At 40.4% G+C, this 12,997-nt stretch overlaps 1 protein-coding gene across 1 annotated transcript in view; it reads right to left on the reverse strand.

The window, feature by feature from the left end:
- ndst3 (N-deacetylase/N-sulfotransferase (heparan glucosaminyl) 3) overlaps positions 1–7,004 on the reverse strand; it is a 66,609-nt gene extending 59,605 nt beyond the window's left edge. The window contains exons 1-2 of the mRNA XM_056256895.1: positions 6,608–7,004; positions 3,508–4,755 (exon numbers count right to left, since the gene is read on the reverse strand). Of these exons, the coding sequence (XP_056112870.1) occupies positions 3,508–4,491 (984 nt within the window). The 5' untranslated portion in view covers positions 4,492–4,755; positions 6,608–7,004. The remainder of the gene's footprint in view (positions 1–3,507; positions 4,756–6,607) is intronic.
- Between the last annotated feature and the right edge of the window lie 5,993 nt (positions 7,005–12,997).

Consider the following 12,997-nt stretch of genomic DNA (forward strand, 5'->3'; position numbering starts at 1 on the left):
ACCAAAATTGGACAGTTGAAGACTGGAAAAATGTTGCCTGGTCTGATGAGTCTCGATTTCTGTTGAGACATTCAGATGGTAGAGTCAGAATTTGGCGTAAACAGAATGAGAACATGGATCCATCATGCCTTGTTACCACTGTGCAGGCTGTTGGTGGTGGTGTAATGGTGTGGGGGATGTTTTCTTGGCACACTTTAGGCCCCTTAGTGCCACTTGGGCATCGTTTAAATGCCACAGCCTACATGAGCATTGTTTCTGACCATGTCCATCCCTTTATGGCCACCATGTACCCATCCTCTGATGGCTACTTCCAGCAGGATAATGCACCATGTCACAAAGCTCGAATCATTTCAAATTGGTTTCTTGAACATGACAATGAGTTCACTGTACTAAAATGGCCCCCACAGTCACCAGATCTATATATATATATATCCTAACAATGTGTGATTATATGATTAGTTGCATTTTATTTGAGCCATTTGGCATTGTTTTTTTTTTTCCACTTCTGACTGTATCAGAACAGACTTGTGTCCCATTTTTGTGTCGCTGCCCACCAGTTGAGCACCATGAGTTTTCCATTGATTAGCTGTTATCTGCCATTTCATTCCACTGGCTTAGTATCGGCCTTTCCTCACACACGCACAAACACATGCACCTGTTCTGGATTCTGATAGCCTGCAATAAACAGTCAGATTCTTCTCTATAACCAGTAGTAACAGTGGCTAAAAACAATGGCTGGGAGATCAAAGTCTTCCCACTTCTCTCCCCCATCACTGCATGCCTTGTTTTTCACCAGAATCCTCCGGGAATTTTCCGCTGACATTTCCAGCCGTGCTCCAGAGCGACTAGCTCTAATTCTCTCCCTGAGCACCCCCTCCAGAATCTCCATCTTACCACTGGCTCATTTGCCAGGTCTAAATTAGCTCAGACCAATCGGGAAGAATTTGACAGTGCACATTCTTAGCTAGCAACATCTGGGGAGGTGTCACGTGCTTAGCCACTAACCTTTCTCAGAGAACATTAGATTCGGAAATTAAATGTGTACCCACGCTAGGTAATGGTACCATACTGTTTATAGAGTCTGTTTGAAACCAAGTGACAGCTAATAAGGAAAATACCCATAAGGAGCAACCATAAAGAATGTGTCATCACTTCCTGTGTCCAACAGTTCAGTATTTTTAAATAATTGAAGCCAGTCAGTTTTAAATTTCTGACGTGTAAATGTTGGGTACCTCTACCTCATTTATAATCCCTCTTAATAAATATTTATGGAAACTCCACAAAAATATGCATATAGGCTACCTAATTAGTAGCCTAATTATCAATAGTACCAAAAGATTTTATCATGCAAGTCTGTAGACGGGAATAGAAAATTTGTTCTAAACCTTGATGCTGTTTTCCGTGAAAGTAGAATTTAGAAAAAATGTCCACACTTCGTAGTCATCGGTGGCAATCAAGTAAAAAAAAAAAAAAAAAAATCACCATAAAGGTGATGATACACAGGGCAACTTTTTGAGCAATGTTGCTGGGCAATTGTTGAACCTTTTTGCATTTGCTGTGTTCAAAATTACCCCCTATACCCTCATTCACTCTTCCCAATATTGCTCCACTAATATAGTTCACTTGAAGGAGTGAATGAAAACAAGTGAGTGAATTCGGACACTGAATGCGCCGAAACTGGGCAGCCACTTTTGCATAATATGTGCTCATCATTATTTAAAACGTAGCAACCTGACAGCTCCAGTTAAAATATTTATCTTGAACTCAGTCATGGAAACTAGTGTGTATAAGCCTTAATTAAACTATTTAAAAATCAGTTAAAAAGGATAAGGATTTATACCTGTATGATATTACGCTGTAGCCACATTGGACCAGCGGTTTGGAAAATGGATGGATGATTCAGCTGCGGCCGCCATCTTCTGGTGAGACGCGGGAATTCATTCGACGCGTGACTTTCACAGTGCATCATAGGTATTCTCTAGCTGTTGAGCGTACATCGGGTGTACACTCGTTATTGTGGTGCATTGTGGGACTGAATGAGTGCATTTGATAATATCCACTATGGTTTCGGACACCACTACAAATGGCTGTCCCCATAAATAGTTCCCTATTTAAGAGTATAGGGGGTGATTTCAGACACAGCCATTGATTTGACAACCACCATTAAAACAGCATAAGTAGAAGAATGATGTTGCATTTCCACTAGGCCTACCTACTGGACAGGAGATTTGTGCTGCATGACGCACAGGAGATCAATCGAGACCGCCACAATTTTACTGTAATGTTACTGGTTGTTTTTCACTAAAACCTCTTGGAAAACAATCAGCAAGCTGCAGTTACTCTTTTTGTTGACACTCTTTAAGTGCTTTGTTAAGCGTTAAAGTGAGTCAGATGGTACCGCAACTGTACTGAATTCACCCAACCGGATATTCATTAAATTATCTCCCTTCATTTTCTACAGAAGGAAGAAATGAGTATACATGAGGGTGAGTAAATGATGATAGAATTTTAATTCAATTCATTTCATTTTAGACTGTTCTTTACAAAAGCAGATAGCTTCAAAAGACCTGTAATATAGCACACAAATTGTATGGACTACTTCTATGGTGTCTGTTTTCTGTGCTTTGACAATTTATTATGAAATTTGGCAAGAGCTGCGTAATGATCCTTCAAAAAACTCAACATTAAGTTCCACAAAATAATAACAGCATGTTTTGGAACAAAATAAATAAATTATGACAAAATGTTCATAGGTGAACTGTTCCTTTAAACATTTGACTCTCTCCTATTGTATCCATCTCTAATCATTGCATAATGTCCGCATTAATTCATATACACTCATGTCCATGCACTTGAAACCGAAAGCTCTGGAAGTCATGAAGTCATCTCACAATGGAGTGTGAGCGGCTCTTCAATCTCAGAGAGGGGCCAAACGTGGGAACGAGATTATGAATGAGTATGTGAAAGAGAGAATGAACACCATTTTACTGCTCTTGTCCCTCTAAATAGCCTCTTTATACTGACTGAGGCCAACTTAAACACCCACTCCAATTCAGTGACACACACACACAACATCCCCTTCTTGTCCTCACAAAAACATTCACTTTTAGTATATCAGACTTGAACAGCTGCGACAAAAAATCAACCAAATAGACTTATTGATATTTTGTCTATTTTGTTATATAGTTACTCACAGGTGTTCTTGTCTGATTTAAATGTTTTTTTCACCATTTTCACCAAATGCTGCATTTAAAAATCCCACACAGCTAATTTGATTTCAGCTTCTAGTCTTCGTTCTGTCTTTTGTGATTAATTGGAACAGGCTAGAAATAATCTTGTGGTAGATGTGTTTGTAAAATGTAGAATCTCTGGAGATGCATCCTATCATGGCACCATTTAAATGCCCAAAATAATCATTTTATAAATATACCTTTTTTTTTTTTTTTTTGTGTACATTTATTTTTTTATATTTTATATTTACTCAAATTAGCACACACATTCTCTTACCTTCACGTCATTGACATTCATTCTCGTCCCTTTCTTCCCCACAAAAATGTCATCTATGTCAACCAGGATGTAGCGTTCCAGAGATCGTGACAGCTTCCTGCCTGTGAGATAAGCGATGGCATCCACCAGTATGAGTCTGTGTAACCAGTAGCTCAGCCCATGTCCAAATAGCACACGCTGCACCCCATCGTACAGACCCAAGTCCTGCACGACGGTAGCATGGAGACCCTGGTTACCTGGGATCAACTGGGCCGCCCCACTCTCACTGGGCCGAGCTTTAGCCAATAGGACTGGTTCATACGTGGAGTGATTGAACTGGAACACAGTCCAGTCTTCTCCTGGTAAATGCCCTCGATCCACTTCTGCTCGTGTTACGTAGAGCAGAGGTGAGCGTGGGTTTACGCAACAGTCCCGAAGTGCAACATTTGTTCGCAATGTCAGAGGGAAACCCCTCAGCTGCTGTGCAGGCTGGGAGTTTTCACTTGCACGGTGAAATGCGATGACGCCAACGCTATATTCGGCACAGTATTTATCCAGGAGGTCGCGGTTCCACGCATCCATTCCGACATACTTGAGAAGGTTCTCGTAGATTACCAGTGCATAGCGTCCACGGCCTTTGTGTGTTAAAGGTGGGATGTCACCTTTCCCTGGTGCAATTTCGGCATGGTAACGGAATTGGTTGGATTCTAGAATGGCGATGATGTCCTGTCCCAGTTGAGAATACTGACTTTCCACAAATACCAGCACCACCGGATCCTTACGTGACAGATCGATTGGTTTTGGTGTCCGAGGCTCTGACTGTCGGAAAGGGAGGGCCCTGAGGTCAGCACAGTCTGCACCTATGGCACGGTCCGCGAGATCCAGTTCTTGGGTGGAGCCTGTGTAAAGGTAGTAGGCAGAGACTAAAACACTGACCATACAGAAGGTGGCAAGGAGGATGACCAGCCTCCTCAGATTCCTCCGCAGCTTGGTGGCCAGATTCATGGCAAATGGCGCACATGTGTGGGAGTGTGCGTGGGTGGGAGGCTCTGATTGATCACTGATGCGGGCTAAAGCTGCAAATTGGCTTTTTTGGTGATCATGCTGCAGTCATGTGACCATCTCACAAAACTGGCAAATTCGCTTCCAAGACAGGCCGCTTTTAATGTGGCACAATGTTCAGCCAATATATCAGCTGTTACCGAAATGAATCCTTCACCCAACTGGCAGCCCTACATGTCCTGAGATTTCTCCTGACCCCCAACAAACCTGGAGAGAATACAGATGACAAATGACAAGCAAATTCATGTTTTAGTACAACTTTAAGCATCTCTGAGGTGTGTTCCTCTCACAGAAGTGTTCATCAGGGGTGTGTATGGATGCTCTTGAGGGGCAATTCAGCCGTCAGCCTCCAGGTTGTTTTCAATCAACACTTCACCAGCTGTGGCCAACACTTCCCGGGAGGAGTGTGTGATTGGCTGTATATAAATAGGAAGTTGGAGGCTGAACCAGTAGGAGCCTAAGGGTGGCTCGAAGGGAGAAATTCATCATTTGTCCAATAGGAATCGACTGTGTCGCCCATATACTGCATGTACACATCAGGTAATCTACATGACCACATTTTGTCTTCAAAATGTTGCTACAGCAGAAAAAGGGATGGCGGCTAGATATTTTCTCATAAACTGCAAATGCAGTACATCCAACAAGTGCACTTGTTCACTCTCTGTTTATGTGTGTGTGTGAGACTATGTGCATGTCATGATTGGTATAATATCGGAGTACGTAATTAAAGGAACATGAATTACACAAGATTGAAATAACAGATTACAACGTTGCGCTGGAACATCACAGGGGAATTCAATAAAGTCAGGGGATGAATTTTATAAGGCGAGAAAAACTTAGGCTAGATGACCAAAAAAGTGTTCCAAGTTCTGCATCATAAGAGCACAGGTTTACGTAGGGAGTAGCAATTACACAAGACATTCTATATGAACATGTGGTTATTTTTGTAGTCTCTGTCTATTTTAATATTTTACTATTCTATCATGTTTACTGAAAACTTAATAATCAACAAGTTTAGTGTAGTCTGCGGGCTGCAAAGATTTGGCTAATACTAATACCTCTACAGTAGTTGTGTGGACATTTAAAGTGGTAGGCTACTCACAATTTTAAAGGGTCATAAATCGGTCAAATAATTTTTTTGTTTTAAGTCTAACGTCAACAGGTTTGTATGATGAGGGTATGCTTCAGTAAATATCGTCACCTTGTTATAAAAAACACTGCGCCTAAAGAGATGTCCTCACATAATAGTGAAACCTACGTGTGCGCGCACGTGTGCGTGTTTCCCCGCGAGGCGGCGCATTCTTTAAAAAGGGAAGCATCGCCAGAGATTAGATATTTTGGCTACATTAATTGCATTAATACTAATAATACTAAATATGAATACCTAATTAATTTCTTTGCTCAGTCCTGTTATGTTTAACAAGACTACATTAATACATTTTGATTAAAACCCTAAATAAACAACAGTTTCTGTTTAAGATTAAAAATGTATGTCAAAAATAACCTGAGGAAAAGTCTAAAACAAAAAGAGAAAATGAAAGTCGAATATTCAGAAACAAATAAACAAACAGCCTAAATTTACATGCAGCCTCAACACATTCAAGGATAAAAAGAACAATAAGACAGTTATAATGTTTACGATGTTGTGTAAGTTAGAACATTCTTTTAGAAAATGTTTTCAAATACTTTTCAATTAGCCGAAGACGATATGGCTATACAATTAATGGAGACAAACATGCACATGTGCAATTGTTTGTGCGCATTAACGGTTGTTTTTCAAACTAAACCGGGAGCCGTTGTCAATCGCGCTTTAAGGACTGATTTTGCTCAAGAGAAATTGTATTAAAATAAAAGACTATTAAAGCCTACAACGCGAGCGAAATTAAACGTAGCCTACAGCATCTCCGGTCCGATATCGGTAATGTGACATTCCAGCACAGCGTCTCTAAATCTTACACTAACAAAGACGTTCAGCACCCCAACCAGCACAAAGTTACAATATTAAACGTAACTCAAAACTAGCCGCACTTTCGCCATCTCCGGCGACAAGCTTTCTTACCTTGAGCCGAACCTGAGGCACAGCTGAGTGGGAAGCTGTCACAGCAGAGCCGCCTCTCTCCGGAACACCAGCTCCTTACAGCTCTGAACCCGAGCGCCCAATCTCATCCACTGATTCAGAGGCAGCCATCTGGAATGATGCGGGGACCGGCTCGCTATTCTCTCCGCGCCCTCTTCCCCTTTATCCCTTTCTCTCACTGCGACACGGATTAAAGGAGCGCGGGGGGGGAGACAGGTCTGGAGACAGGAGGAGAGACAGGACTTGAGACAGGAAAAGCGCTCAAAAGACGAACTGAAGAGAATATCCCGAGAGGAGCGCTGAGACACAGGACTCCCCTCCACTGTCAGCAGTGACTGAATAGAGTCGCTGCCTCTCTCTGCGCTTTAGCTCACCAACACAGAGAGAGAGAGAGAGAGAGAGAGAGAGAGAGAGAGAGAGAGAGAGAGAGAGAGAGAGAGAGAGAGAGAGAGAGAGCGAGAGAGAGAGAGAGAGAGAGAGAGATGGTCGAGTGATTGGCAATTTATATTATGGTATAACGTAATGGTATGGCAAGTAGTTATACGAATACAATGAAAGTGTGACAAGTGCTATTATGCTACTTTTTTATCACGTATCTCTAATTAGGCTACTAATTATTTTCATCGCTTAATAATAGTTATAACAATAGCCTAGTAGGCCTATATGTTTAAATTAACAAGCAGCTCTGCAAAATAATACTCCATTAGCCTAGGCTATACAAATATGCATACTCAGTGTTTGTAAAAGTAATACAGTAGCCTATGTAAAAAACCTGCTAACCGATTAACTAAGTTACCTTATACTGTAAAATTATATTGTAGCCTACTTTAAAAGACAATGCATGTAATTTTACTAAAAAATATTGTAAAATGCACTCTAAATATTGTTAAAAATTAAATAAAATATGGTTAAAATGAGGTTTTTCACAATAAAATGTATTGTCTTATAATATGGGGAAATGGGCATTCTTAGAATTCCCTGCATGAACAATAACATATGTTTGGATTTTTCATTTAAAATCTGTTTTTGTAATCAGTTATACAGTAAATAGCTGCTAATATTTTGTGTTTGTAACATTGCGATTTGTCATTTTATTTATGACTGCAGTTTCAGAAGAGGCCAATTTTGATTCATTTCAAGCCATCATATTCTATTGTACAACCTACATATTATTTTCAATGCAGCAACATATTTTAATGTCTCAAAGATGTTGATTTATTAACATTAATTTAATGACAAAAAACAACAACAAATAAAAACAAAAACGGCATCCTGTAACGCTTGTTGCAGCTGCTGGTTTTTAACATATAATAAAATTAAAAAGAAAATGTGTAGAAAATATCATATTTGACCCTTGGTGGATTCATTCCAGTGTGGTGAAGAAGTAGTAGAAGAAAAGAAAAGAAAAAAAAAATCCCCAGTTGTAGATACTTAAACCATAACATCATACTTCTCTTAGCATTTAATTCCAATGCCCAGTCTGGTCTCCATGAGTGGGATTTTCTGTTCTGCTTTTCGGAAATCAAAACGGTTTGAGGGTTTAACTCAAAATGAAACAGGACAGTGCTGACTTCTGCAGAAACGCTAAAGGGAGTTGGACCAAACTGTTCTGCAGAATTCTACAACTGGCATAAAAAAAATGTATGTAATTATAAACAGGAAGAAGGGAGGTGCAGATTTGGTTGATGATTAAGTCATTTTAACAATGGACAATATAACGAAGTGAAAACGGTTGTATACTCATAAACAACATAAGAGCTCTTTAGAGACATGTTCAAACATGAGAGCATGCACTCAACCATTTAAAACACTGAGTGTGATTTGATTAACAAACCAACACTCCCTGCATGCAAACATATACACACACGCTCAAGTCAAAGTTGGCTTCTGTCTGATAGACAGAAGCCAAAGAATCTCTCTCTCTCTCTCTCTCTCTCTCTCTCTCTCTCTCTCTCTCTCTCTCTCTCTCTCTCTCTCTCTCTCTCTCTCTCTCTCTCTCTCTCTCTCTCTCTCTCTCTCTCTCTCTCTCTCTCTCTCACACACACACACAAACACAAATACTTCTTAGATACTCTGAAGAGGCAGCATTAGTGTATGCCTCATTTGGGCCAAATGTGATGGTCTGGCAAGCGTTCAGCTCTCCTTCCTCTTGCTCTCCCACCACTCCTCTCCATTCCTGTTTCCCTCCCTGTCTATTCCTCCCCTTTCTCCCCTCTCCCTCCTTCCTTTCTGGAGCTAATGTGGCTGAAAGCTTCCAGCAGTTCTCTGCTAAAACACGCGTTTAATTTGATTATTTACTACCTATTGTTTTTTGCCCTATAGAGCCAGAAGAAAGTAAAAAAGGAGAGAAGGTGTATGTTTGTGAGAGAACGATGGGAATATGTGTGAAAATTGTAAGTGAGAGAGACTTTGTGTTTGAGAATGTGTGTGTGTTTGTGTGTGTATAATGAGTGCGTATTGTGTGTGTGATGAGTGTGTATTGTGTGTGTGTGACAGGGGAAGCCCAGCTCGTATTTGTTATTCTAATTGAGGCTCCTCCGTTGTCTATGGATTCATTGTGTTGCACTCAAGTCAACCGTTTAGATTTAGACCCAATAGGCCCAACACTTTATCTTATCAAAACCATCCCCCACATAAAGAAAATTAAAGGAAATTATGAACTTCCAAACTCCCCCCTCAAACATTAACACATTTAATAAACTTCCTACTAATCTCTAAACTAAACATTTGTAAATGTAATGTTTTGTGTACCTCTCAAGCTGAATTTTTCTATAGTGCAAATTTGGAAATTTGAATTACAACATTGCATGTTAAAATGTGTCTCATTATAAATTGCCGTATCTTTACAAACAAGCATCTGCACTGTAAAAAGTGTAAATCTGCAATTGCTGCCTTAAAAAGATATTTAACTGCATGATTTAACCCATACATTTTATGAATTTAAATGAATTTACTTAGGTTGAATAGCGTTAGCATTTTTAGGTTATCCCCCCTCCAGTGTACTAAATGAATAAACAGAATATAAATGCAATAAACATGCATAAGGGTAGTTGACAAATGACATGGACATTTTTTTGTATATATATAAAATGTTTTGCATTCAGTAATACATTATTTAAAATTGTCCTACGCTGTGGCAAAATAATTTAGAAGTACAAACATATGTAGAGTTTCAAAAACTGCAAAAATGAACAACATTTGAAAAATCATGTTTATAAAAGTTTTTTTTATGGAGTCACATCACAAAACAAATTTACATAATTGGTCGAAAACAGTGCCAAAATGTATATATAAAATTACACTTATTCATTTAAAAAAAAATTATAACTTGGAAAGTCACACCAGTGCACAAAGATCGTCATTATAATTACAATTGAATAATACTCTAAAAAGACTATAGCTGTTACAACTAGTGTTGTCTAACGTGCATGAAGACGGAGGTTCAGAGCTCAAATATAGGGTTTAATATTAATCCGCAGGTAAATCCAAGAGAACAAAGCAACACAGCATAACATACACCGGACACTGAACTGAAACAGAACCGAACATAGCCTAGGTGATAAGATTGATACAGTGATGATGATTGATGAGTGCACAGCTGAACATAATTATTGTCCTTTACAACAAATTAATGATTAAGGCAGACGACAACGAAACAACAAACGTGATTGTGACACTAGCATAGTAGAGCACCAGCATATGTTGTGTTTTGGATACTTGTTCTCAAGCATATGATGATGATTTATCCCACAAAAAACTGCCCAAATAACTGAATCAGCAAAACAACTTGATCAAGCAGAAAGGCTATGCTGGTGAACCAACTAGACCAGCATCAAACCAGAATTATACTGCATAAACCAGAATGGAAATTCATGCTGCCGTCAGCTGATTTTTCAACAGGGAAATGTCTCTGTAATTTTTCACAAGTAAGCTGGCCTGCCAATTAAAGTTGGGGAGGGGTGCATTTTCCTATATGGGGGAGGTGTCAGGATTCAGATTGGGGAGACCCAGACGCAAAATGAGCAGGGGAGTGATATTTATTAACAGAAGACAGTACAAGATAGGGTGAGGCAGGAACAGTCCAAACAGTGTCAACAGGAAACAATTGCCCCTTTTCCACCAAAGCATTTTGAGAGCCGGTTCAGAGCCGGTGCCTACTCGCGAACCAGTTCTTTGTGTTTCGACAGCCAAAGAACCGGTTCTCGGCCAGGAAAATTGGTTCCAAAGCGGCACCAACTCTTTGCTGGACTAGAACCGTTCTTTTACCACGTCATGCTTACGTCGGGGGCTGGGGGCGGGTTACTGTGAACAACAACACGACGGGAAAGGGAAAGCTAAGACGTATGGCGACATACACAGTGACGTAACGACGTCGTTCGCTGGGCTCTCTAGTCAGTGGAAAAACAAACAGGTTCTGAGAAGGTTCGCAAGTTGAACCAACTTTGAACCAGCACCAGTTCCGAACCAGTTCTTTTTTGGTGGAAACGAGGTAAATGACAGGACACCTGTGGGTGACTGCTGGAACCAACTCCAGAGGACAACACAAAGAACTGCAGAGGACGTGACCAGGCCAGGCAGATGGTTGTGGTGAAGACAGGGCAAGGAACCATGAAGCAGAGATCTGATACTTGCTGCCGAAGACCCTGAACCAGTCTAACTGCCAGGCAGAAGGAACCAGCAGGCAGAGAATCTCAGGGGGCAGACAGAAACGCAACACAAGACAACACAAAAGACAAAACTCAAGACAAGAGATAACAAAAACAAGAGCAAAATAAAAACTGGCAAAAACTAAACACCAGAAAACAATAATAAATTAAATATAACTGGAGCAATAGCAAAGGAAAAATAAAATAAATTATATAAATGAATAACTGGAAATGGAAGCTTTAGCGTTAAGTTCTGCCAGGAAGACTCAATTGCTACGTCACTTATTACCTTCTCATCTATCCAATCGTGTCTAATACTTGCGGTATAAAAGACCGGTACTTACACATGTTTTAGTTTGCAGATGCTGACGCTTTCATTCACCTCCATCCTCCCCACCACCACCACCAGGATGGTCCCTTCCCCTCCATCCTCCCCACCACCACCAGGATGGCCCCTTCCCCTCCATCCTCCCCACCACCACCAGGATGGTCCCTTCCTATACCTCCCAGGGGGTGGTATACGCCAAAGAACTTTATTGCTTGCTGGCAGTGTTGTGCCTGAACGCGTTCAATGAACGATAGTTCATGAACTCATTCATATTTTGGGCGAACGTGAACTGAACGTACTGTATTACTGCCTGATGAACGTTACGGTGAACTCGTTCATTCTGGTGTCTGTGAACGCACGCTCTCTCAGTTTAACTGTGTTCAATAGTGTGCCAGATTTCTATAGAGCCTTCCAGGCGAAAACCCGGCTAAAACACGCATAAACAGGCCTTAATATGTAGCGAAAAAAACACCCAATCTGGCAACACCAGCCACCAGTCTCGCACCGTGGCCGCCGCATGCGTCATCAAGCAGCGAGCGAGGAGGCGTCGTATGATTATTTAATGAGGATGGGAAAAATCTTACATTTCTGTGCAAACTTTGCCCGTCGATACAATAATAGCTGTCTGTGGTTGTATATGGGCTGTGGCAATAATAATAATAATAAAAAAATAAAATAAAATAAAAAAGCTCACAGCAACATATGGGGAAAAAAAAAGAACTATGATCTAGTTCATTTTTTGAAGTATGAACTATGAACTGAACTAGTTCATTTTAAAATTTGTGAACTGAACTTTGAACTTGTTCATGTAGAAAATGAACTTTCCCAACACTGCTTGCTGGGCTATCAATAAATGTATCTATTGTTACAGTATTTATTCTCCCGAGTCTTTCTGGTAGAACTAGGAAACAAAGAAATAAAACAAGACTGCAACCTGGAAAAAGAGGCACAATATAAAGGGACCAGCACATGAGGATCAGGTGAAAACAATCAAGCAAACGAGGACTAGACAGGGACTAAACAAGGGGGCGTGGTAATGGCAAACAAGGAGGCGGAACAAGAGCAGGGGCCTGTACCATGATGGTAGTTGAACAAACTCCGGGTTACATGATTAGTTTAGAGTTGACAAAACCAAACCAATCCAACCAGGCTTTGTTGGTACCATGATGCTGATCATCAACTTTCTCTGTCAACTCGGGCTTTGATCCTGAGTTTAGGAGTTTAAGTGTGAAATCAGTAGCGAACAGCCAATAACATGCTGAGAACGAGTGAAACCGCGATTCATTTCTCGCGAGAGAAGCAGCACGATTCACTTCTCTCTTCTGCAGAATATTACCAGATTAAAAAAAATATTAGGAATTTGAACAAATTTGCACAGCAAGAACAAGGAAAGAACAG

This window comes from Rhinichthys klamathensis, unplaced genomic scaffold (genome assembly GCF_029890125.1).
Source record: "Rhinichthys klamathensis goyatoka isolate OS25496 unplaced genomic scaffold, OSU_Roscu_1.1 h1tg000133l_1, whole genome shotgun sequence".
In the NCBI taxonomy this organism is placed as follows: Eukaryota; Metazoa; Chordata; class Actinopteri; order Cypriniformes; family Leuciscidae; genus Rhinichthys; species Rhinichthys klamathensis.